The 26,450-nt window shown below is 39.5% G+C and overlaps 1 protein-coding gene across 1 annotated transcript in view; it reads left to right on the top strand.

Annotated features, from left to right (window-relative positions):
* GRIN2A (glutamate ionotropic receptor NMDA type subunit 2A) overlaps positions 1-26,450 on the top strand; it is a 155,861-nt gene that overhangs the window by 107,753 nt on the left and 21,658 nt on the right. The window contains exons 5-10 of the mRNA XM_062503501.1: positions 5,135-5,340; positions 7,074-7,242; positions 7,363-7,516; positions 12,041-12,166; positions 14,732-14,961; positions 20,229-20,389. Of these exons, the coding sequence (XP_062359485.1) occupies positions 5,135-5,340; positions 7,074-7,242; positions 7,363-7,516; positions 12,041-12,166; positions 14,732-14,961; positions 20,229-20,389 (1,046 nt within the window). The remainder of the gene's footprint in view (positions 1-5,134; positions 5,341-7,073; positions 7,243-7,362; positions 7,517-12,040; positions 12,167-14,731; positions 14,962-20,228; positions 20,390-26,450) is intronic.

Genomic DNA, 26,450 nt, shown 5'->3' with positions numbered 1-26,450 from the left:
AGGGGTTTAATGCAGAACTTGATTTTTCTCTGATTAAGTAGCATATGCCTGGTTTGCAAACTCTGTGTGGGGTTGTACACATTTGTAGCTGAGTAGGAAGGAGTGGGCAGAGGGTGGGTGATTCCTGCCTGGAATAAATGAGCCAAGGTCTTCATGGAGAGCTCCATCTGGCTCCCAACATCCACCCTCATGTAGCCCAGGAGACACAGCTCCTGTGTCTGGCTGTGGAGCTGACTTCACTGGGCAGGAGCTGAGGAACCCAGTGCTCGGGCAGATTCCTGACACTGCTTTTTGTCAGAGTACTTTGGGGATAAAAAAATCAGTGAGGTGCTCCAGGGTAATTTGTGAAATCTCAATTGATTTGAGGAAGGGTCATGACAGCTGAGAGATCCTCATGTCTCATGATAGATATTTCCTAACACTTGTGAAGAGATGCAGATATTTTAACTAGAACAAATGAAATTGCCTGAACTAATCATCTATTTGCTGGGGTATCTTTTGTCAGTAGCTGTGTGTTGTAATGTGATACATTCTTTTTGCCCATAGCAGAAGCAGCAGCGTGCTCTTTAACATCTGTTGGGTTGTCATTCCCTGTATTCCATCCTTGCTGTTTTGTGTATTTAGTCTTCCTATAAAAATGCTTATCCTGACACTTACAATCAGCTGAAAATTGCATTTTGTTTCTGTATCAGTGAGCTTTTGCCTAGCCCAAAGGCCTTTCTTTTGACCTTTACTCTGCTGAATTGTTTGAATTGCACCAACTATTATGCATAATTTCTTAAATCATGTATTCCCAAGAAGGATCCCATCTCTTTGTGCTGTAAAGGAATCATAACTCCCATGGAAAGCAGAGGTGGTGTGCTTTGCTCATTCTTTATACCTCTATATTAGAGAGCACAAAGGCCTTCAGGGCAGCTCTCTCTCTCTGAAGGTGAAGGAATGTCTGTCTGGGCATTCTGGAGATCTTCCCTCTCCAGAGGTCTTCACTGAGTGCAGAGGTGACAAAAAACATCTTCCCCCACTGGGAGGTGGAGGAAGGAGCTCTTCCTTTCTAATGATGTAATCAACTCTTAAAATGGCTTCTCTGACATGATTCTGACCTCTGGGACGTTGCCCAGAGCCAAAACTGTACCAGCCACTGAGGATTTGGTGAGTGGTAATTAAAAATTCCATGTTGGAAAATGAGGCTGCAGGAGGTGGTGGCTTTTTGTTCTCCCTCTGTTTGTTTATAATCTTTCTGGGTCCTGTGTTTTCCTTGGAGCCCTTCTGGTCACAGGACTGGTGCCTTCCTGATGGCATCAGCAGCAGCCATGAAGGAAGAGCTGGGCATTTGCATTCCCCATATGAGATTTTGCAGCAAATTTTGGAAACTTCAAAGTCTTTAAATGTATGTCTTCAAACCATTCAGGACTGTGACTTGTTAATAAGACATGGAACTGCTCGCATCATATTTTGTCATTTAAATTTAGAGTCCCATTGGGAAATATGGACCTTCTGAAACATAAAAGTGACAGAAAGGTTTGCAGCAGAAGCCGTACAGCAGATGCTGTGTCTGGAGGAAGGGTTTTGCTCTTGCACGTTGTTCTGCAGCTGTTATTGCTGACCTGACAAACTCTATTTTATCTTTTCAGCTATTGATTTAAAGCTTGCCATAGTAGCTCTTCCTTCTAAGTGGAAAAGTGTAATGAAAAAGAAGTAGTAAATAGTTTTTCAATAAAGCAAGATAGGCTAGATTTTGTATTTGCTCAGCACTGTTTTCTTAACTGAGACAGCTCAAAAAGTATGTTTTTCAATGTACGTGTGTTAAATGTAAAAGAAGCATCCTTGAAAATCTTTCTGTTTTGAAAGGTTTGGCTAGGTAGTCCTGGGAATGCATTTAGTATCCATGTTGTCATGTAACATCTTTTCTTACAAAGGGCTGATGAGTGTGTGCTGTGTACAGCTCCCGTCTGCTGGGAGGAGGGTGACAGGACTGAGGTATTTGTTTGTTTTTGGTGAGATATGCTGGTGTGACAGACTCTGTGCCAACACTGGCACACAAGGAAGCTCTGCTCAGGATCTGGCCATGCTCTCTTTCTCTGTTCCATGGCCTCTGTGAGGGTGTGTGAGCAGGGCTGTGTCAGTCATCCTTACATTGTCTAGAGACTTCTTTAGGGGGCAGTGGGAGGGGGACTCTGGGGTACAGCAATGTGTAACTGTTCAGGTCTCTGTCTGCCTTTGGCTGACACACAGAAACACACCAAATTCTTCATTATCATTGTCCTTGGCTGCAGTCTTCCAAAGATAATGAGGCTTAGGTGAGGTGGTCAAAGCACATATACCAGAGTCAGATAAGGGGTGCTTTAGGCAACAGATGAGATGAGATGAGATGAGATGAGATGAGATGAGATGAGATGAGATGAGATGAGATGAGATGAGATGAGATGAGCACCCTGTGACTGACTGTTAACTCAGTCTGGCTTCAAACAAGCTCTTCTGTGCTCTCAGCTATTTTCCCTTTCCCTTCCTGTATCCTATAGAGATTAAAACAAAGGGAATAGTCCAGACTGCAGGTGAAGTGGGAGAAAATAGGAAAGAATATGCAAGTTCAGAAGAAGTACAATGGTTATATGTACCATTGCATGTCTTTGCTTGAAGATGAGTTTTGCACCTACAATAGTGAATCAACAGTTTGATGCACTGTTGAAACCATATTTTCATTGTAATTTCCATTCTTTTGGCTATAAATTAGGATTTCTCTGGTTTGGGACCCAGTCTGTCCCAAAAATGTTTCTATGCCTGCTTTTCAAGTGAAGGCCACCTTCTGTATTTCTCTGAGATCAAACCCATATTTGTTATCGGTATACTAGAAATGAAAGAAATTTTTCATAAGTCTCTGGATATTTTGTGGCATTTGTACAGTAAATGTATCTGCATGCAGTCTTTGACAGTTCTGTAAGGGAACATGTCTGCATTTTTAGCATGTTACCCTCAGTTTGAATTTTCTTTTAAGAAAATACTTGGTTTACAAATACATACTACTGTGTTTATTACTTTAACACAACAGGTTCATAGATGCAACTCTCAAAAGAAATTAGCATTTCCCCAGATCCAGGTATTTAGATGTGTCTGGTTTTATCCTCCTCAGAACAGTAAAATGGAGTTGCTCCCACTGAAGTAGAAAGAGTATCAGAAATGATATCAGAATATCATCAACTTTGGTGTTGGTCTTCTGTTAATAACACCAAAGTAATTGCTGTGTTCTGGATAGGACCAGGTGACCTGAGGTGGTTCCTGTGATGCAGATGCTGGGGGTGGCTGGCAGAGGGATGTGCCTCGGGATGAGGGAGGGATGGCAGAGGGATGAGGGAGGGATGGCAGAGGGATGTGCCTCGGGATCGGGATCTGCCTCCTCCCAGCATCCTGCACCAAGTGGTTTGGGAAGGCAGAGCTGCCCCTGCTGCACTCCTGACCACACAAATGCCATCACATTTCCTTCTTGATGCTTGGAATAGGCAAACAGTTGGGCACATTTTCCACTGCTGAAATCCCTCATATTCCTTGGCACATTTGCTGTTTGTCTGAGGTCCTGGGCTGGCTGGAATCCTCTCATTCCAGATGGCCACTTCCATGTTGTGCTGAGGGCTGTGATGACACCGTGTATGTCATGTAAGCCAGCACACGCTGCTGTCGCTGCCACTGCGTCCCACACCTTGACAACTGAACTGCTGTGTTTCTAAAAGCAATAGATTGTTTCCTGTGTCTGAACTAGCTTTTCTCCTAAAGGCTTTGTCCACTGTGTTTTGGTTAAATTTCATACCAGTGAAATATATACAGAGCAATCATATGTACAGTACCCACTGATTTGAGAATTCCTACTTCTCTTGAGATATTTTGAACTTCCTAATTTAAGTGGGTAGAGATTTGACATTTCTTCCTCCTACATTAAAGTTCAGTAAAACATCTTGACTTATAAATAGGATGGAAAGGAAACTGCAAAGGTCATGTGCTTATAGGCTTCCCTAAACAGGAATCAATATAAATTGTGTTCTTTGAGAATTTTTGTGATTAACTTTCAAGTTTTGAGAAGACAGAATATAGGTAACAATTTAAAAAGAAAAATAAGGACCTGAGTCTCTTATTGTACTGTTAATTCCCACAATTTTCCTTGCAAAAGAAGTATTTCCACAGTCTTATGATTATGTTGTCATTTGTTTAGCTTAAGCAACTCAAGAATTATTAAAATGCATTAGGTTATAAATTATGTGGATTGCTACCTCATTTATATTATCTGTCATCAGATAAAGCATGCAATTAAATTTCTGGATAGAAAGTAGTTAAACAATCCGAGGAGAAAAACAGTAGACTCAAAAATATTTAAATCATAAACCTCCTTCTGGTGATCTGGAAATGGAAAGAAATGTGGGTTAATTTAGAAGGGATATTTTATAGTAGTAAATAAGCTGGAAATTTCATGTGCAGTGGGGTTTGCTTTCTTAAACGCACCCAACAATTGGCAGGATAAAATAGTTATTTCTAATGAGAACTATTTCTAATGGAAATTCTTACTAAAAGTGTGGTTTGGTCTGGCTCCAGTGGAAACCTGGGTAAAGGCTTTTACAATGGCTTTTCAATGTATAAGAACAGAAGAGTCTTCTCTTTAGGAAGATACAGAAATGACATTATGATATTTTGTTTATGGGTCAGATGTGGAGGTGTGAGTGTGTATTAGGCTTTTTTGTTTGGGGTTTGTGGGGTTTGTTTGTTTGATTTTATTTTAATTTATTTTTAATTACTTCAAATGCACCCTGATTATGAATTGACTATCTGGTTGTTGTTCTGGCTGAGGTAGAAATGCTGAATGTTAAATTTCAGTGCATGTAACACCAGGTGATCATGTCAACTGATGGCATCCAGTCTGTACAAAACAGTTACCTATTAAAATAATGCTACCTTATTTGTCTTTACCACTGTGCGTTTTCTCATTTCATGCAATTACTAATACATTTTAAAGTAATTTTAACAACAAAATCCCAAATCAACTGTCCTAGCCATGTTATTCCCAGTACCTGTGTTGCAGCCCATTTAATATTGGCTCCCCTTTGTCAAAGACCAGCAAGCAGCTCTCAGCAGCCTGTGGATCTTGGTCTTCCAGGTGGGGAAGTGGGAGAACAACTCCCTGAGCCTGAAGTACTCAGTGTGGCCAAGGTACAGCTCCTTCGCAGACAGCGACCCCGATGACAACCACCTGAGCATTGTCACCTTGGAGGAGGCTCCCTTTGTCATTGTTGAGGATGTGGATCCTCTCATGGAAAGCTGCCAAAAAAACACCGTGCCATGTCGGAAATTTGTCAAACTTAAGTGAGTAAATACACAGCGTTGCCTTTTCTTCTCCTGACTGCAAAATACAGGCCTTTCTTTTCCCTCCCTTCCTTCCTTCCTTCCTTCCTTCCTTCCTTCCTTCCTTCCTTCCTTCCTTCCTTCCTGGAATCCTTCCTTCCTGGAATCCTTCCTTCCTTCCTGGAATCCTTCCTTCCTTCCTGGAATCCTTTCTTCCTTCCTGGAATCCTTCCTTCCTTTCTTCCTTCCTGGAATCCTTCCTTCCTTCCTTCCTTCCTGGAATCCTTCCTGGAATCCTTCCTGGAATCCTTCCTGGAATCCTTCCTTCCTGGAATCCTTCCTTCCTTCCTGGAATCCTTCCTTCCTGGAATCCTTCCTGGAATCCTTCCTTCCTGCTATTCCTTCCTTCCTTCCTGCTATTCCTTCCTTCCTTCCTGCTATTCCTTCCTGCTATTTCTTCAGTATTTTCCTTCCTCTTTCTTTTTCCCTTTCCCACATGGTATGCTCTTTGCACATCCTCTATTAAAAAAATATTTAGAGATCCTGGTTATACACATGTAAATCACATTGAGTTATTAACAAGATAGTAAGTTTAGAGTAAGTCAATGAGAATCGGCCCTTTTCAGTCACATGGAAGAAGATTGTGCTCCAAAATGGGACTGTTTTAATGAGTCCTCCTTGAATTGTTTCCAGTTATGTTGAGATAAGCCTGCTTTCATTACTCTGTAAAAATCTGAAAATGTCTCCTAATGAAAATGCAAGTTTATGCTGAAATTTGGTATAGAATAAACTACTCCAGCATAAAATACCACTGTGACTTACCATCAAGAGAAAAGTTCCCTTCTTTCAGTGCTCCACAACTTTGGAGCAGTCATTAGAAATCAGTGGAAGAATTTCCACTGTACATTTGTCAGTTATGTTTCATCTGCTCTATGCCTTGATCTGTGTATTTATGAACTGAATGTAACAGGATTTTTACTGAGCAGGTGTGAGGGAATATGATGCATGTTTCTGAAGATTTCCAAAGGCTGCTAAATGGTTGTGCACATGCTGCCTGAAGTCCAGAGATTTTTTTTTTTTTTACATAACTGTACTTAGTTAAATTCTAAACTAGTTTTATTTTAACTTTGAATAGTTCTAAAGGCTGTAAGATATTGCCTTGCCTTCTGGAGAGGCATATACTTTTAAGGTTCTAGAGGTCACAAAATTAACATTTCAGAACAAAAAGGTGGAGATAAAACTTGCATCCTTGCACTTAAAGGTGGCCTGAAGTTCACCTTCTCCAAGTGCAGGGAAAGGTGCACTTTGAGAAGATGCATCCATTTGCAGCATGGTGAGCTGCTGTGCCTTTTTATAGCTTACATGTTCTTTAATTACTAAATGACATGTAGTCTGATGTCTTGAGAGTAAAAGTAATAAAAATTTAATCTAATTCTAAGAGAGAGATTAGTAAGAGCAGGCTGTATGTCTTGATGGAACAGTGCAGTGCATGAGGCTGGATCCTGGAGTAGAAGGATGTCATGTGAGGTAACGTTATCTCTGTGTTTCACCAAGCAACTTTGTTATGATTAGCAGGAGCTGCAAACACCATATAACTGTAAAAGCATCCTGTGGGTTATTTCTCCCTTGATTCAGAAAAACATGGTCACTCACAAGACTGGCAAAATGTTGTTTTACAGTGTGCTGTAGCTTGCTGTTGTGCAGCCTCTGTTTTTCCTAGCAGGACTATTCATGTGTGTCTTCTCTGTTGACAGCAACAAAACTAATGAGGGAACTAACGTAAAGAAGTGCTGCAAAGGATTCTGCATCGATATCTTGAAGAAGTTGTCTAAAACTGTCAAGTTCACATATGACCTGTACTTGGTGACGAATGGGAAGCATGGCAAAAAAGTCAATAACGTGTGGAATGGAATGATTGGTGAAGTAAGTTCTCTTTTAGGGAAAAGAGTTCCTAAGTAGGAACTCGGGGATGTCTGGTGGAGCTGCTCTGGAGGAAGGAGGTGTTCTGTGCTGACACCTGTGGTGTGTTCTCCCTGTGATCAGGTGGTGTATCAGCGGGCAGTCATGGCCGTGGGTTCTCTCACCATCAACGAGGAGCGCTCAGAAGTCGTCGACTTTTCGGTGCCGTTCGTGGAGACTGGGATCAGTGTCATGGTGTCCCGGAGCAACGGCACAGTTTCACCCTCTGCTTTTCTGGGTATGATCTCCAACCCATCCAGATAACCTCATTGCATTTCTGTAGAGTTTGGTAGATTTAACAGTGTGTTAATATATATTGTATATTAACACATTTCTGTTAAGTTTTGAATTTTACGTTGACAAGTTTGTGCTGTCTTGATGTGCTGATTAACATGGTCATTAACACATGGACCCAGCGCCGTTGCTTTTGGATGCTGAAAGTGAAAACCAATGACAGTGATTTCAATATGAAGAAGAATCCCCTAAAATCTTCAGTTAGGAAAATTACATCCTCAGCCCTGCTGCCTTACAAACTAACTTACACTTGTTTAGCCCATCATAGTCTGTTTAATATATTTTTAATATTCACAACATAATTGAAATCCCATTGTAGATTTGAAGAGCAACTTCCTTATCTTTAGATATAATTTAAAGCTAGTTTGGTAACAGCTACCTCTGGCTTCTGAACACCACAGTACTGCACTGGAGAGCTCAGTGTTTTCCCCATTGATGCATCTGAACAGTGGAGATACAGCAAAGAAATGAAGGGCTGGGCAGAGAAGAGGTGGGATATAAAGAAACAACGACTCTGGGTTTCTTTTCTTGCATGCTCGTGGCTTCAGTTGTGCATTTTTTCCATCTTGCGTGTTTCATTATTTTCCTTTCCTCTTCTAGTATTTATAGTTTCTTTTAGTGTTTGGCCTGAATTTACCTGAAGCTGAAAAGAGAATGAGCTGTGAGGTGGTTCAAAAGTACTCAGAATGCTGTTATGTACTTCATAATGTATTTGGGCCAACTATTTTTAAAGATACCTTGTACTGGAAGAGTGACAATAAAACCGTTAAGTGGAAAAATTAAAAATCAGTATATTCCAGATACCTTAGAGCACAGTTTAGAATGTTCAAGTCCATTGGGTCTGCAGTGAGGCTGGTTCTAAATTGAAAAGTGGAAGATCTTCACTCCCCCTGAAGCTGCTCAGAGACATTAAGGAGCACATAAGTGGTGTAGTATCAGATCCAAGAAGGTAAATAATTGCATTTTCTTACACAAGAATCATCATTTAACCACAGAGCTTGTTTTTCATACCTGCTCCATAAAAGTACATTACAGAGATGATGAGAGTAAATATGACACAGTGAGTAATCTAGTAATTTCCCAAATGCAGTGATACCTAAGTGGTTTTTGTTGATGCTTGATGTGACGGAAAGACTTTAAAGCAAAATTGCAAGAAATTATACTTGTAATGAAAATAGTCAGAGTATCTTTTAATTTCTTTGAGTCACTGAGTTATAAAGTTCATTTTTTTAATTGCAGTTGCAGCATGTTGAAATGAGCATTGGAAATAAGAACTGGGGTATTTTCTAAAGTGCAAGTGCAGTTGATTTTTTACTTATCTCTTAAAAACCTGTTTACAGCCACCATCAAAAGAGAAGCTGCTTTTGCATTTTTCACAAGCAACAGAGTTATTAGATTTCTAAAATGCATTTAATGTTATTGGTTTAGTTGGATGCGTATATAGTTCAAAAGAAACAAAAAAATAACCCCTTCTCATGACGCTCTCTAGAATAGCTCTACTTTTGAAGAAATCTGATTTATTGCACCAATAAATCAACTCTGTGCACTCAGAAGTGTGCTCTGGTTTTTTCAGGCGTAGATGAAGCTGCCAGTTTGCTGGAATTGACTCTGTATTTTGATGAGGTGTGCGTAGTAGTAAAATGTTTTGCCTTGCAAAATACTATCAGGCAGATAACTGAATTTATTCAGAGACTGATTTTGTTTCAATTAAGTGCATGTCTGAGTACAGAGTCATCTTACGTAAGTCTTTTAAAAGATTCTTTTAAATCTGTCAAATCCAATATTATTTTTAAAGAATAGCACTTGATTACAGTTCCTGAAATATCTGGGTTTGTGAATTGTTTCTATGAATGTGGACAAGTACAGGATTTTGTGTGACTGGATTTTTCCACTAGATTGTTGTGTCCAATAGATCTGAGTAACCAATGGGCTGTGACAGCCTTTTCCTTGTTATCTGCCGTGTTCTGATTCGTATGTGTCTCCTTCAAATGAGAATTTTATCCACACTAAAACATTTTCACATTGCACTAGAAATCATATATACTAGATATAAAAATACTGAAAAAAATTATTCTGTTGAGTTTTGGTTCAACTTCATTTAAACAACCAAATAAAAAGAAGGAAACCTTAAATCTCTATTTCTGTATTTTTCAGAGGGAGAGTTCATAGGTGAGGTCAGTTTTCTTTTCTGGAGGCAGTGATGGAATAGAAAATCTATGCTCCTCTTTATCTGATGTATTCCTTAGGTATTGGTTTTGGTGGTGGGAGGTAGGACCCAAACACATCTTGTTCCTTGCTTGATATTCTCCATTGTCAGTCATTTGAAATATACACAAACAAGTCATATATTAGCTTTTTTTCCTGCCATATTTTAGCTTTACTGAAAATTCCTTTAAAACCCACTGTTTGCCTGAGGGAAGTTCCTTTTCTGTCCTTTGAGAATCAAAGCACAGTGCTGAATGTGTAATTGGATCTCTGATATGACAGGAAGATCGACTTTGTTCAGTTGATTTTGTACTTGTTCAGTCTTACTGCTTGCTATTCCAAATAGCTTTTGGTTTTCCTATTGCTTCTATTAATTCTCCACCTCATTACCAGACTCCTTAAATTATTAAAGAGAATTCTGCTTAAACTCTTGTTTGTAGCTCACTTTTGTACATTGGCTTGATTTGCCCTTCGCCTTCTTTAGATTTTGAGAAATTACCATTGCTGTTTCTACACTGTTGCTTTTGATAAGGGTTTTATCAACCTTGCTTTCTTCTGTGAAAATGCTGTCAAAATTTTATAGTGGTTCTACATGAATTCCAATTTATTCCAGTTACTAACTGAAATCAGAAAATGTTTTGTTTAGACTGCATTTGGCTACATAATGTCCCTTCCCTGGCTGCATCTAAATAGAAGATCTTTCTCTGCCTTCTACAAATTCTGTTATTTTCCTAACTTGCCATACTCTTCCTAACAAATAATTATAGTACTTGAAAGAACTTCATACCCTGTCTTAAAACTAAAATAATTAATTGAAAAAATATTGCTCCTTTGCAAGAGGAAATCACTTTTGTTTAAAATGTCCCTGCTTTGCCTTTCTAGTTACCATCCAAAATCAGCAGTGGGGCTATTTGTTACTTGGTCTGATCTAGGTTCCAGATTTCTGAAGAAATCGTAGCAAAGACAAAAGATCTCATCAGATTTCTGTTATTACACAAATTATTGCATTTCATTCTATTCTGAGTGAATCAACTGAACTTGGGCTCAGATTGGGCTGTTGGGTTTAGCACACCTCACCTCTCAGTCGTTGTCCTTTCCTGCAACGAGGGAAGAAGTTTCAGTGATTCTAATCTTAAATTCAAAGAATGAAAAAGCTGCAAGAGAGGAACTTCTTGGGCTTTCAAAAACAGGCAAAGCATTTGAACACACTAATTTTCTGTAATTCCAAGTGTGTCTTGATTCTGTTCTAATTAGAAATAGTATACTAAGATTTGTTTTCTCACACTTCAGAGTATGCTCACACTTGCTTTATTTGCACAAGTTATGATGTAAAGTGCCCCAAATAAGTTGGCCTGATAAATAGATATTACTTTGCCATGCTACTCTTTCTTAGAGATATCCTTGTACCAAGGTGGCTGCCACAGGCACTCCTGAAATGACAGAGAATCTCTGGTTGGGAAAGATGATATTTGATATTGATACCAAGTCCTTTCAAAAAGTTGGTGCCTAGTCTTTTATTTGAAACTCCTTTTAGTTCTATGCTCCAACCTATTTCTTTTACTTAATTATAGTTCTTCTGTCTTTCAAACTGACATCAAATTTTTCATAAACCCCTTTGATTTCAGTAATTTGCTCCCAGATGAGAATGAGGCATTCAAAAGGATGTGTTTGCAGTTGATAAAAACATCATCTTCATTGCAAGTAGATGAAAGTAAACACAGAGAGAAAGCAATCCTGAAACAAAAGTGTTTAGTTTGAATGCAAGTATTTATATTTTCTCCTCTAACACTCTTTGTTGGATAGAAAACAAGAGAGAAGTCTATTTCCCTGAATTACCAAATGTATTAAACATATGCTTAATTGCTTTTGCTTTGCAGAAACACAGTCATAGCGGTTGGACCATTCTGTTGATAAATTTATATAATACAGGGGCTGAATAGACACAGCAACCTGATTGTGGACTGAATAAGCAGCGAGTCAAACCCATCATGTGCCACTCAGTGTCAAAGAAAAGTGTGCAGCCTTTTGTTTTTAATTGCAACTTCCATTTAAGCTTTTGACACTATAGATTTGGTCTATATATACGAACAGCAGTTCGTTATATGTTGCAAATATATATATATGTATATTTGGTATCATTTTTGTTGGAAAAAGCTAATGCAGAGGAAGATGCTGGGCTTGCCTAGGCAAGGACATTAGAATTCTTGTGCTGTAACTGGTTTAATGAACTGTGGTTCTGTTTCTCCTGTCTGTTTTGCTGCAGAGCCTTTTAGTGCTTCTGTCTGGGTGATGATGTTTGTGATGCTTCTCATCGTGTCTGCCATGGCTGTCTTTATATTTGAGTACTTCAGTCCTGTAGGATACAACAGGAACTTAGCACAAGGGAGAGGTAAGATTTGTATTTTACTCAACTCTGTGTCTATAAAAAAATCATGCATTTCCCATCCCTGGCTCTCCATCTTTTCAGAGAAACATAACATAGGAATAAAGCAGTGAAATTAGCTATGAAACTGTTTATGTTCTTCATTTAATGTATGATTCTTTGATGGCTTGTATGCTCATGTTCATAATTCCAATTCAATGGAATAAAGACAGAGAGCAGGGTAAGTGGTATCAGAGTTTTATTCATTGTTTGGTTAGCACATAGCATCAGTTGTAAAGTGTCAGCTTCAAAAAGCAGTGAAATATGTTCTACTCCTGACTATTACAAATTCATGACCAGTTCAGAGAAAGTTACTTAAACTCCTGAGGTCTGCTGGACAGTTTGAAAAATACCAGCTACATTGTCCATTGTACAGTCCCTCTAAAATGTTAGACAAACTCTTAGCCTTGAAATGAAGCCCCTGGCAGAAGGGCATTGCTCCTTTCTATGTAGCACCCTCAGCTACCCAAACTGCATTTTCAAAACAGACAAGCTCTGTATTAACTACTCTTTCTCAGTGAAAGCTGCACTGTGACTCAAGAGTGAGGATTCCATGTCTCACGATGCCCTAGTCCTCCCATTTCTTAACTGACATGTGAGAGTGCTGCCTTTATAAAAATTTCTAAATCATTCTTGCCTTGTTTAATAACAAGAGATCTTCCAGCTTGATGAACACAGTTCTGGGAACTATTAAAAACAAATTATTTCTTCTAGACATTGGCTGGCTTGTTCACTGAAAAAGTGGATTACTGTAATGTTCAGATGATGTTATCATTTTAATAAGATGGTAAATCTGTAACCTCTGTGTGAAATAAACACTGTGTTGAAAGAGGGAAAATCAAAGGTCAGTATAGACCCTGGGGATCCAGGGACTTGTCTGTTCTTTTCTGTGCCACCTCATGTGCCTGACTGGATTATTTGGTGTACTTACAGGTACAAAGACATGTTAGGGCACTAGACCATCCCAACTCGGACTTGCCACAAATCCATCTGCCATAATTTCAAACATGGAACATTTATTTTCTAAAAATTATGTATCTTCTCTCATTTCCCTAGGCATTTTTTTGCAGGATGAAGCTCAGTGGTAATACAATCTCCAGTGGCATAAACAGAACTTCAGATTGCTCCTTGGGCATATGATTTCTTTAACACTGTTGATCAGAAAAACAGCTGTTATCAGCTTAGGCCTTAATGTGTTTAGAAGGTAGTTTCATAAACCAAAAATCAACTCCATTGTGTTTATTTTACTGCACTCTATTTTCTAGTGCTGCTGCAGAATAAATCTAAGATGTAGAGCTTGACTGCATTGTGAAATACTTGCACTGCACTAGAGAGTATTTCTACTGAAATGAGAACATGCACTGAGTATATACCCAGTTAGGATTTTATTATTTTTAAGAACCATTGAATTATTATTAAAATAAATTATAGTTAAATGAATAGCTAAATCTATATTTGTAATGTGTATCTCCTTGGATAAAGAAACAGGGAGGGAAGAAGGTAAAATGACAGATTTCTGCATCAGAGCTTATTGACTAAATTGCAGTTGAACTGAAAAAAGGATAATTATAAGTAGGCCAAATGAGTCACAGTCAGGGGAGGCCTGTTTCTCTCCACTGAGGGTACAGGGAGTCTGGATGATGGGCAGTGTGTGATTGCATTGTGCTTACCTGGAGCTGGGTGACATAGCTGCTTTTGGGTCTCACAGGGCTCTACAGGTGAGGCCCTTGGGGTGGATAAAGACATTGCTCATTCACTTCTGCCCCTGTGTGTGTCTGGGGCCAGTGTGCTGGCCACTTCCAGCTTTGGGATGAATTAAAAGATGACCAAAAATAGAAATAACAAAAATTACAGAATGGCTTAGCTGGGACAGAATTTTACCTATAATGTCAACACATTTGGAGCCACAGAACTGACTCTGAACATTTGAGGCAGCCAGAGCCTGGCTTGCTCTAAATTCTGTGTCTATGCAGGTAGCTCCTTTGTTCTGTCTTTTTGATTCATGCTCTGAGTACAAAGGTGCTTAAAAGTAGGTGACACATTCACACACTTTGATCTTAAAAATGCTTACATAATGTTCAAAAAGCATAATGTTGGATGACTGGAGATGATAAAAATAATTTGGGTAAGAAAAGTACTAGAATTGAGTCATTAAGGCTTAAACCTCCAGTTTTCCATTGCACATATCTGCTGGCACAGAAGACTGACAGGGCAACACTGTGGCACATTTCTTCCTGCAGGAGACATACCAGCCTGCTTCTCCTCCCAACCTATGCTTTCCATTTTCATTTTAAAAATTTTGAACAACATGCCGCGTAGAAAAAAGTTGAATTATGTTTTAGAAGTGTGGAAATTGCTGTCATTGCAATGGAGGGTACCTATGGGAAATCCTATGATTACATTGGGAGTACAGTGAACATATACTGAAATATTTTCTAACCATGTGTCTGGAACTAATGGGCTGTCCCTGCATGGTATATTGGCAAGGTTTCATTTAACTGCAGCTGAGCTAACTGCAGTTTGCAATTGCAGATCCCCATGGACCATCCTTTACCATTGGAAAGGCAGTGTGGTTACTGTGGGGCTTGGTCTTCAACAACTCTGTGCCTGTGCAAAACCCCAAGGGGACGACGAGTAAAATCATGGTGTCAGTCTGGGCTTTCTTTGCTGTCATTTTCCTGGCCAGTTACACTGCCAACTTAGCTGCCTTTATGATTCAAGAGGAATTTGTTGACCAAGTGACTGGGCTAAGTGATAAAAAGGTAGGTGTTCAGGTCAAAAGAGGTCAGTGTCCATTCTCCATAATCCTTCTACAAATCTGTGCTTTGTGATGAAAACTCTGTGCAAGATAATGGACTGAAACAGGATGATTTCCTTCTGAGTGCAAGTGCAAACTTTACTAACAAACCTAAGACCCAAAGCATGAAAATATCAGCGTGCTTTCAAAATCTCTTGAGTTACCTGTTCAAAAGTAGCTGCTTTAACTGAAACTTACCTTTATTTTGTGATAGAAATCAATTAGTGAGTCAAGAATGCCTCAGCAATATAAAAAGCTCAAAAAATTATGTGGGATATTGGGTATATACTAATAGAAAAAAGTCCATTTGCTAAATTATTGTGATGGATATGCACAAGATACTTGAAGGATATGCTTTGTCAAGTCTGTGCCCAGTTGTTTGAAAATGAAACTAAATATTGACATCAAGAAGAAATAACTAAATGCAGTATAGCCCACAGGACAACTTCACAAAAGGTTTCTCTAAGGACAGAAAAGAAAGGAAATTGTTGCTAAAAACAAACCAAAAAAGGCAACATCTCAGCCTTGTTGGTTTTTTTGTTTTAACTGCTTTTTAGGACCAGCTTTTGACTGAGTGTCTGGTATTTCAAAGCAAGCATGGCTAGAGGAAAATTAAAAAGAAACAGAAAATGATAATAGTTTTTTTTTCATTAACTTGTGTTGTCACACAACCTTTGAAAGAGCATGAGGATTGTTAAATATCCCTCTTATTTTAAGATCATGTTCTTAGAAGAGACAGATAATTGCCGTTCTCTCTTGGGGAAAAAAAAAGGAGAAGATTTGAGAGATGTCCTTCTCCTGTTGGTGAGAAAGAGCAGAGCGTTTTCCTGCGCCCTGGCTTTTGGCAGGATTTGCCTTGGCCTGGCACAGCAGTGGGGCTCAGGTGTGACAGAGCAGCCTCGCCTTCCCCTCGCTGCCTCTTTGCCACGGGGCTGGAAATGTCAGCTCTTCTTCTGCAGCTTCTGGCTAATAACTTCCTTAGTTTTGTCCTTTTTCTATTCTGACTGCTAAGTAGGATTTCATTTCCACAAAAAGCAAAATAAAAATAGAAAAATACTTGAATCAGAAAATACCATCTGTTCTTGTGTGGTCTGCTGATCATTTATTTGATTTGCCACCTTTGTTTCTATTTTTCAGTTCTTCAAACTTTGCCTGAAGCACATAGAGCTAAGTCAGGGAAACCATGCCTTTTCTGATTAAATTAAACAAGTTACAAGTCCAGAAAAGCAATGAACTATTTCAGAACATTCTTCTTGTCATATGTGGGTTTTGCCTCCTTCACAATCCTGAGGTTTCTTGGATTTTAAAAAATCAAATAATTTGGGATAATTTATGGGAAGGTAATCTGATTGACCTTAGATTCTTTTTCTCCCCTCTTTGTCATGTTTTTACAGTTCAGTAGAGAGCTTTGACCCTTGCAGGAAGCAAAGCAGTCATAGGCAAGGGCTAGAAATGTGGGTATAATCAATTTTGAATAATTAATACCTGAAAGTTCACTAATTTATTTTTTTTTAATTAAAAACCCCAAAATCTGCTTCTGGGCTGGTAAATCAGTTTGTTATTCTTCTCTCCCACTTTTCCCATTGCCACACCTGAAGAGTCAAGCTCTTCTGTCAATGCTGTACTGCCAGTGCAATAAAGTATTTCCAGTTAGAGATACTGGGGTGTCCTCATGTGATGGAAAAATCAGGAAAGAAGCCCCTCTCTCTGAGCAGCCATCCCTGACCCTCAGCATTCAGTGTTGTCCCATTCAGGAAGTATGTTGCTCTCCATGAGCTGGTTCAGCAGATTTGCTGATGTGATGATGATTTGTTATTTACCCCTCGGTGCTTTAAGACCTCCTTATAGATCCCTCATCCCTTGAAATGTTGTTAATGAATTTGTGAATGCCATGTCATCAGTGTGTCACCCAGAAAGACATGGCACAGCATGTACTGGAGTTAGGAGGGGTGGGTGTTCATAAACTCAAATGGTTCAGCAAATGCAAGGAAAATTATATTTTGACATTCATGTGTATGCAATAGATGTTCAAAAGTTTTGTCTTTATAAAAAGATACAGAAACCAAAGTATCCAGCAAAGACTGAAATTAATGGATTTTCTACTTTGGAGACCATTTGTGCCTACTTCATGCAATGAAAGAGGAAAAAATTGCTAGAGGAGGGTGGGTAGCCATGCACAGAGCTGCCTTGCACAGTGTTGATATGCTGGGGTTCTGCCTCACGTAAGAATTGCCTCGTGAACACACGGTCCAGGAGCTTCTCTTCAACCTTAACAGGAACCCTTAAAAGGTTCAAGTATCAGTGTTCTTTCACTCCAAACGAGTTGTAATTCCTGCCATCAGCAGGAGATTATTCACTGTTTTCTACTGTTTTAGTAAAGTTTCCAACAGTTCCTTTAAAATCTCCAGAATAACAAACAGCTGCTCTTAACACCAGCCTTTTCAGGCAAGCAAGTAAATCTTTAAACTGAGTCAGTATGTAATGTTTCTGAAAGATCACTTTGCTGATTTAATGAAATTGTCAGTTTTATTAAGGTATATAGAAAAAAAATAAAATAAAAGCAAAAGACTGGAGTTCTGTTGCCATGTGCTGCAGTTCAGGGGGAGAGAAGAACAAATTGATCAGTCTTCAGAGCAGTGGATCTCTCCACTATGACTCGAACTAGGGGCTTGTACATTCAGTTCAAGAATTTTGTCCGTGATTTGAAAGATCACAATTTCATGAAATGTCTAGGAAGAAAATGATTTCCTAGCAAACATGATATATTTTGTTTCTCATCGTGGGACTTCAGGGATAATGAATGCATGTGAAGCCTTGGTCTTTTTTTCTTTCCTTGTCTCTTGTCTGCCCCATAGATCTTTGCTGCAGTCACAGTGACAGTCCTGTGTGCTTCTCCAGGACGTGGCAGTTCATGGAATATAAGTTTAATATTATTGATGAAAACTTCATTCACCTGAGATATGAATGCAGTGTTAGTAAAAAGACTTAAACCTCTTTCTTCTTTACAAGTAGTCTGTGAGCAGGCAGTAGTAGCAGCTGATGGTTTCAAAAATAATCTCCTTGTGAGTGATAAAATTTGTTGGTTGGTGCCAAGAAATTCCAGTCTATAGATGGAGTTTGGAACTATTAATCTGCTTTTTAACTCTGTGACTTTTGGATGAACTTGGGCTTTTTATTCATCCTTCTCTTCTGCAGAAATATTTTTGTCTTCCATGAATGTTCAATTTGAACAGATGTGTTAATTCTTTCAACTATTCCTATGAGAGGAAATGCCTGCCAACATCCCAGATTCATATGAATGTTCTTGAGAAGTGAGACTACTTAAAACCAAACTTCATTTTGAAATTACCAGAATACTCCACCATAATGTCCCTGTTCCCCCAGTTCCCCTGCCATTCCCCCAGGTCCCCTGCCATAATGGGAACTGAGCTTGCAGAATGCTCACCACAGCTGAATTTCCAAAAAAATCTAGCAATATAAGGAACAGCAAGTCATACAGGTCCTGACATTGACAGTGCTTCTTTAGTTATTTTTTCCAATTCTATTGACTGGCAAATTTAGGAGACACATGAAACCATCTCAGTACATCAGAGATTTATTTTCTCTAGATTTAAAGTCGATAGCAAGCTACATTTATATCTGTAGGATCTCTGGACATATATTTAAAAGCAGGGTTTGTTTCAGTGCTGCATAATAATCTCAGAAAGGGAGATGGCAAATATAGACTAAGAATCATGAGTAGTGTACAGTGTAATTTTGGTGCATGGGTCAATTACTATGTGTAAAAGTAGTAGCAAAGTTATAATTTAAACAGTAAAGCTCTGAAAAGGGAAAATGAGGAAAGTAAGACATCTGTTAGCTAAACAAATAGAGAAAAATAAGAGTTCATTCCTTTATGCTTTGTCAAAATATGCTTAATTAAAATGAAGCATTTAATTGTAGTTTTGTAGCAAGAAAATGGTGTTGCAGCAATATTTTCACAGTCAAGGTTTGATGGAATTGAAAATACTCCCAGTTTTTATGTAAACCCATTTGTATTCTCTTTGCAAATTTGCACTGGCTCTTGGGAATTCTTGATGCCCTGAGACCAAGTGTTAAAAAGAGAAATACTTCAAATGGAACCCCAAAGGAATCAGCAGCTGTATAAATATTAGTCATCTCTTGCAGAACAGGATGTATAGATTGCTCTTCTAACTTCAGCAATAAAAACAGAGTGCATTTTCCTGTGGAATTTATGGGTGACTGCTTTTATCAATACTCAATTCAATTTCCTCATTAGCCAATAGTTCCTCTAATCTGAGTGACCTTTTTCATTTGTTTCTTAGAGATATTTTAATCCTAAATTGTCACCTGGATTTTAAAGGAAGATGTTGAAAAGGTACATATAAAATGTTCAGGTCCGTTAGCAAAAAGTTTGTGTGAGATCATTGGAAGGATTGTCAAGTGTGAAACCTGAATGTGCCCTGAGCTATTGCCATTGCTTTGCAGGTGCCCCCTGGCTGGTTCATGTGTGCTGATGCAATAGCGATAGAGTGAAATTGTAGAATGAGCCTATATACCCTCAAGCAAATGGTTTGTAGTTTTAAATGATAGGGATGAACGGGGCTGGGATTATGGGTGTGAGAGCTCCAGAAGCCCTTCTCATATCAAGCTGTGTAGTTGCTGGGCTCCTGTGGAAGCTGCAATAGGATTTATTCCCCTCCAGTCATGGGTGGAAAGAAACTCCTCACCCTGCCTCTCCCTGGCACAGCTTCCTGCAGTCCCCGGCACCCTCCAGGACTGGGGCTTCGGGCTCCCTGTCAGCTACTGTGGATGATCCTTTTTCTGTCTTCCTGATGGGTAATCACAATGTCCCAAATGAGATGGAAGTGTGAAACGATTATCAACAAAACACTCTTTTCCTTTGGTGGCAGTTTACCAGTGTGTTTGGGTACTCTAGAGAGATGTTGGCAGATGAGGATCTGCTCCAGTTTCTGCTATCCTGCCATAGTGCAAAAGCCTGGGAGAGAGTCCTGTTTGAGTGGCAGAATGGAGCTGGTTTTACTTTGGGTGTAGATCACGTTCAGTTAGTGTGAAGATGGTTTCTGGTATAATTGCCAGACCTGAATTAACCCACAGCGTTTGCCTATAAGAAATTTGAGGCAACTTACACAACTTCTGTCTTCTTCAACCTGAGATTGCCCTTCACATTTTGGATGCCTGAAACACTTTGCTTATCCCCTTTATCTCTAGTTTCAAAGGCCACATGATTATTCACCTCCTTTTCGGTTTGGAACGGTCCCAAATGGAAGCACTGAGAGGAATATCCGAAACAACTACCCTGATATGCACCTTTACATGACCAAGTTTAACCAGAAAGGAGTGGAAGATGCCTTGGTCAGCTTGAAAACTGGGTGAGTTTTTTTCCCATGGTTTTTAAAGAATGCTGTAAACTTTTAAGAAACAGAGAACTATTGAAATGTATTCACTGTGGTACTGAACAGACTGATGTCAGGTTGCTGTGCAGTACATGGCACTTTTTTTTCCAAGTGCACTGTACAGTTATCAAAAAAGGAAAATGATTGAATGTGATTTCTGTGGTTGTTTTAAAATTACTTGGTAGATTCAATGTCCTGTGAGAAGTAATTTCAATGGCCATAATTAACGTTTCTTAAATTTGAAGACAGTACAGTCTCTGGTTACCTTGGTGGTGCTCCCTAATCTGGCTTCTGACAATCGTCTTAAATATGCTGGTAAATATTATTGTCCTTCTTTCTTAAGATCTGAGATTTACACTTGAGTGTCATCCATCCTTTTCTCTCTGAAGTAGCCCAAGCTGCCTGGTTAGACAAAGAGACAAATTTCCATTCCTAATCCTCCAAAGGCATGGGAGTGACTCATTGCTCATATCATTATTCATCTGGGTGACAGGAATCTGCTAGCTCTGAACATTTAGGCTTGATAGCAACATAATTATATTTGTTAATAATACAACAGTAATAATAACAATAACAATAACAATAATAATAATAATAATAATAATTTCTCAGTACAGGCTTTTTAGGTTTTGTTTTGAAGTAAGAAGCTGCTTTAGTGGGTTTAAATAGATGTACACCAGGGGTTGTTTCAGGGAACATCTCTCCTGCTGTTATTTATGGTGAACACAGGACATGTTTCTTTCTATGCTAAAATACCCTGTTACTTTTGATCCTTTTTGGGGAACTGTTTATCCTTTTCATTTTTACTCGCCTTCTACCAAACATGTATGGAAGTGTAATGTATTATTTAAACAAAACACCTTGAAATCCCAAAATCTTTCCATAGAGTGAAAATTCCTTTCTTCAAAAAGTTGTCCTTCCAGCTGTTTCCTTCTCTTCTGTATCCTTGCTGCTGTCTGGACTCCCTCTGCCCTCATTTCTCCAGGTGTTCTCGGCTGGCACTTCCCAGGCCTGGTTTGTCCCATCCCAGGACAGATGTGAAACAATGTGTGACATCAGCCGTGCCCAGGGGCTTCCAAACTGCAGCTCCTGCTCTGACAGAGCCTGTGCAAGTTACATTTCCTGGGTGACAGCAAAATTATGCATTAGAGATAGACAGCTGAATCCTACCATTCCTGATGGCAATTTTTGAAGAAAGAGGTGTCCTGATTTCAGCTATTTGTAGGATTTGTTCTATTGGATGGACAGTTTATTTAGGGGATGTATACTGCTTGTACTTTTCACCAACCATTTGTGCTACTGAAAACTGCTGCTAGCTTGAAAATCAGGCCACTTGTCAGAAACTTAAGTGTGAAAATGGGGCGGGGGGGGGTGCACCCTGACTGCAGGGTGGTTCAGGATGTTCACTACAGCTCAGGCTGGCTGCTCCTGGGCCAGCTGATGGTCCTCCTTAAAGGTTTTGCTCCTTTTGACAGCATCAGCTATTTCTTTTTGACAGATTCCTTTTCTCTGCTGGATTTCTTTCCTCTTCTAAGTGATTTGTTTGTGTGGACACCCCCAGGTGTCTGCCTTGTTCCCCTTGACTGATAGTTCTGTAGCAGATGGTACAAATAAACTTCTGGGTCAATACAAGTAACTGCTACCTCCAGCTGTGCTCCTTGGGATTTTGTCTGGTGGCACCTGCAGAAGGATTGGACAGCAGCATGTCAGCTGCTTTCAGACTCATATTCTTCAAAAATTTTTGTCCAGATTTTCTGACAAATTTTCTGTTCTTCAGCATACAGAACTGTATCTTCTCTCACCCCTTCATGATTTTATTGACCAAATTCTTTCCCTCTTCCACGTAAAATTTGCCCTTTCATCTTTAACTAGACTTGATGAAGTCTAGTTGAGACGTCTTTAACTTCCTTCCCTGCCTGATTCACTGGATTCCATGATATTTAGTACATCTGGTCCCATGGAGTCCGTGTTTCTGTAGCTCTTTTGAGGATGACTCATCTCTTCTTCCTCACACTGCTTCTGCTTCCAAACAAATATATCATTTCCATTTGCATCTTCATTGTGTGTGTTCTGTTCACCTTATTACAGTTAATTTGTCTCTTTTCATCTTTATCTCTTTCCAAAACTATTCAGTACTTTTATCCCATTTTTTTTTCTTTTTCATTCTCATCCTTGGGGATACAACAAGCAACTTTGCTTATGCATGGTAAGACTTGCTGCTTCAGCACAACTTTTTGAGAATGAACTATCTGATCATTTTAGTCATACTCTATAGACTGAGAAGGACTTGAAAAGAATCTGGTTGATAATTGCTGCTGAGAGTTAAAATAAATATGAGCTGTGTTATCCCTGAAGAATGTTTGCATAACCTGTATTTCCAATCTCACTTTAAAACTACTTTTGCGTAATTGAGGACATGAATCCCTTTTAATTACTTTTGTATAGTGTTTTATTTTAATTTCAAGATGGAGCAAAAAATACCAGCAATGAAGTGATGCTTAATGACTAAATGATGCCATACATGTGGCCCTTGTGATCTATATAGAATGAAATGATAAAGTATCATCTTGTCACAGTTCAGTCTGGTTTTCCTTTATCTCAAACAAAGTCTTTTGATCAACTTTAATTAGCATTAACATGCTGAGATGTATTGGAAATATCTTGATCTTTGAGACCATTGTGTTTAATACATAATGTTATTGAGTTGAACTGGAGGGAGATAGTGGGAAGATGACAAACATAAAATTTCAGATGCACAAGACGCACAGATTTCTAAAAACAAAAGGCAAACTGCTGTGGATTATGTTTTTGTTTGTTTATTTGTGTTTTTTTTTTTTTTTTTTTTTAAATCTTGCTTTTTTTCAAGAAGTGGAAAATCAGCTGCTTCAGTGGCCAGAAAAAGCCGGGGGGATGGGGGAGTGGGGGCAGAAATACGGATAGAAATTAGAATGTTGCTGTACACGCAGAGGTGAGTGTGCTCATGTCTGTGTCTGGGAAGCCCTGAAAGCACACCCAGCCCCTTACTGGTTTAGTATTTGAGAGGTGAAGCTGCTACTGTTTCAGAAATTAATGTACAAGGAAAGCATCTGCCTTTGTTTTTTTTTAATTAGAACAAGCAACTTCACTACATGGGCAATAGGTTTGGACCTATCTTGTTCAATTAGCATCAAAAATGTTTGAGATCATCACCTGGGAAATGCTGCAAATCGAAGTGGAAATGAGGTTTTTGTCATTGGCATTATATCTACTCTCTGGTGAACCCCCATTAGGGGTTCAGTGCAGCTTATTCCTGAAGGCCTGTTGCCATCAGGGGTAAAGGCAGAATTATCAGCTTTGTTGGTTTTTCCTCTCTGATATGAAATCAAACTTTGTTTCTGAGAAGTTCTTAAAAAAAAAATCTGTAAAGACTCAGTAATATCCATCTCTTGTCACTAGGGTCTTACTTCTGATATTCACTGATGTATTTCTCAGGAAGCTGCTGAAACACTGAACAATAGCAGAACTGTATTAACTAAATGTGTCAGTTTGCAACCAGGCCTGTTAAAAAGGAAGATCTTGTTATTTAAGTACTACTTAACAATTTTCAAAATGGCAAAATATTGTCCCTCCTTCAATTCAGTTCACTACTGAAAGCAATCTTGATCTTGTAAGCTTGTCAAGAAGCGTACTTGTGTTTTTCACTAGATTTCATGCATTTAAGGGATGAGGTGGTCCACACGTGCCATGCTACGTGCAGAGCTTTGGACTGTTCCTTAGGCAGGACCAAGCAGCTCAGGGCTTCTGTAGGGTTTTGTTCCTTAATGAGAGCAGAAATGGCAGTTGTTGCCCTGAGCATTACTCAAAGAGCAGAGTCTCTAAGGCATTAGCTAATGTGTTCTTGGTGGGAGCATCCAGCTCTGCCGGAGCTCAGGAGGCTCCTCGGAGCTTTTGAGATGCTTATTGATCAAACCCATCCTTAAAAACACATTGCAAGCATTTCTGTCCATGCTGTATTTAATTGATCTACTTTTCTAGAACCCTCAGTGCCAGGGAGACAGATCCTATTGATTGTGCTTCTTGAAGAAAAAATAAGCTCCAAAAAAAGGTAGTAGTTAATTATTGTGTTACGTTTGCAGTGGCTCTTTGGGTGTGCTTCCTTCTGTTTGCCTGGCTGTATTTTTCCTGAAGAGATTGTAGTCAAAGAATAACATCTTTTTGCAGGCAAAGCAACCTTCCAGTCGCAGTTCTCTGGTGTGGGTCGTATGAGCTCATAGCTCTCGAGTTTGCACACAGTGTTTCTATTTGTGGCCATAAAACTGTCAGGAGGAGAGATCGCAATGGTAATAAACTGGAAATGCATTTCATGTTCTCACCTTTGCCCCAGCACATCTACAGTGGCATATAGTCTGGGATTTAACTGCTAATGGCCGAAATGAGCAAATTTAATTGGCAGAGGCTCTTTTTACTGTAGGGATAAAATGGGAGGTGTTTGCTTGCCAGTTGCCCGTCACTTCCTTTCAAGGGAGCTGCAGGAATGAATCCCTGGTGTTCCCCAGGCAAGCAGCCCCATGTGCAGCTGCAGATCCCCTGGCTGTCATGAGTGCTTTACAGCTTTTATTGCCAGCCACAGCTGTGACTGTGTGTTCAGGGATTTGATGTTGAAGTTTACTTGGGACTTCATCTGCCTTCCTGTTAAAGACAGCAATGCTGGTGTTGATACACATCAGTTGAGTACCTTATTCCCTCATCCTCTCCGACATGCTGATGGAATTACAGAGCTGCTTGGAAAGGCTGCTGTGGTGGCAGTGTGCACAGCAGGAATGGCCTCAGCTGTGCTGGGTTATCAGATGTGAAGGATTACATCCCCATGATTTATGAGCTGCCCCTGAGGAGCTGCTCTGGCCTGCAGGCTGTCCTGAGCTACCGCTTTGAAAGGGACAGGTGATGGCTGTATCCTCAGCATCCTTTAATGACAAGTTACAGTGCCAGCAGAAACACCTGGAAGCACTGAACTGAGCAGCGCAAATGGCACGAGGAGTTATTTCCTCTGTGCAAGCCCACTCTCCCACGTGAAAAGAACATGATTATCAACATGTTTTATAGAATCTTACAGCACTAAGCTGAAGGAGTGCAGGAGGAGACCCCAGAACGCCCCAATGGCCTTTGAACCCTGCCTGTGAGTTTATTGGCCTGAATTGGATCTTTGTTGTTCTCACAGTGATTATGAATTATCCAATTCACAGCTTTGCACACTGTTATTTGTTGAACAAATACAGCCAGGTCAGAGGCTGAGCTGGCAGCTTCTGCAGCGTGGCACAGGCATAACCAGGAGGCAAACATCCCTGTTTCCCTCAGCTGCAGCACAGCTGGGATTGTGCCCAGCAGGTGCTACTGCTAATTAGGACTGCCAATTAAAGTAGTGATGTGCCTAAAGTTTAAATCAAGCACAACTTGTCTTTCAGGAAGCCAGCTGACATCTCTCCACTTCAATGCAAGGCCAATTTCAATATTTTTATTTTATTTTTACAGAAAATTGTCACCAAAATTTTCACCCAAGGAAAAACTTCCTAGTTTTTGTTCTTTCTGTGGTTCATACCTTTTCACCTTGAAAGAGGAGGACAAGCTGTGAGACAAACTGTCTGAAAGAAAAATGATGTATTTTAACTTTTCATTAAAAGCACAAATTCTTCATTGTTCTCCTGGGGATGCAATAGCAGCTTACAGCCAGAACTCACAGAAATGTCCAAATCTTTAACCAAATTTTTGAGAATTTACCAGGGTTGGTTAATGCTGAAAAGCGTTTGAGGGAGAAAGGAAAAGGCCTGTAGGCAGCATGACATATCTGTAGTCACAATAATTTATTGCTTGCAGCCCTCCAGGATACCTGTTGCAATACAAGAAAAGAGAGCACCATCCATGGGAGCTCTCATCATAGAAACACAGGGGAAACATCCAAGTCAAAGGTCCTGAAACCTGGGAGAGCTAGATGTTTGCTGTGCTCCAGGGTGTCTACTTATCACTATCAGTTTTGACAATAAGCACTAAATTATTGTACAAA

Source organism: Cinclus cinclus, chromosome 16 (assembly GCF_963662255.1).
Source record: "Cinclus cinclus chromosome 16, bCinCin1.1, whole genome shotgun sequence".
Taxonomy (NCBI): domain Eukaryota; kingdom Metazoa; phylum Chordata; class Aves; order Passeriformes; family Cinclidae; genus Cinclus; species Cinclus cinclus.
Note: the sequence above shows the minus strand (reverse complement) of the source record. Positions and strands in the feature narration are given on the sequence as shown.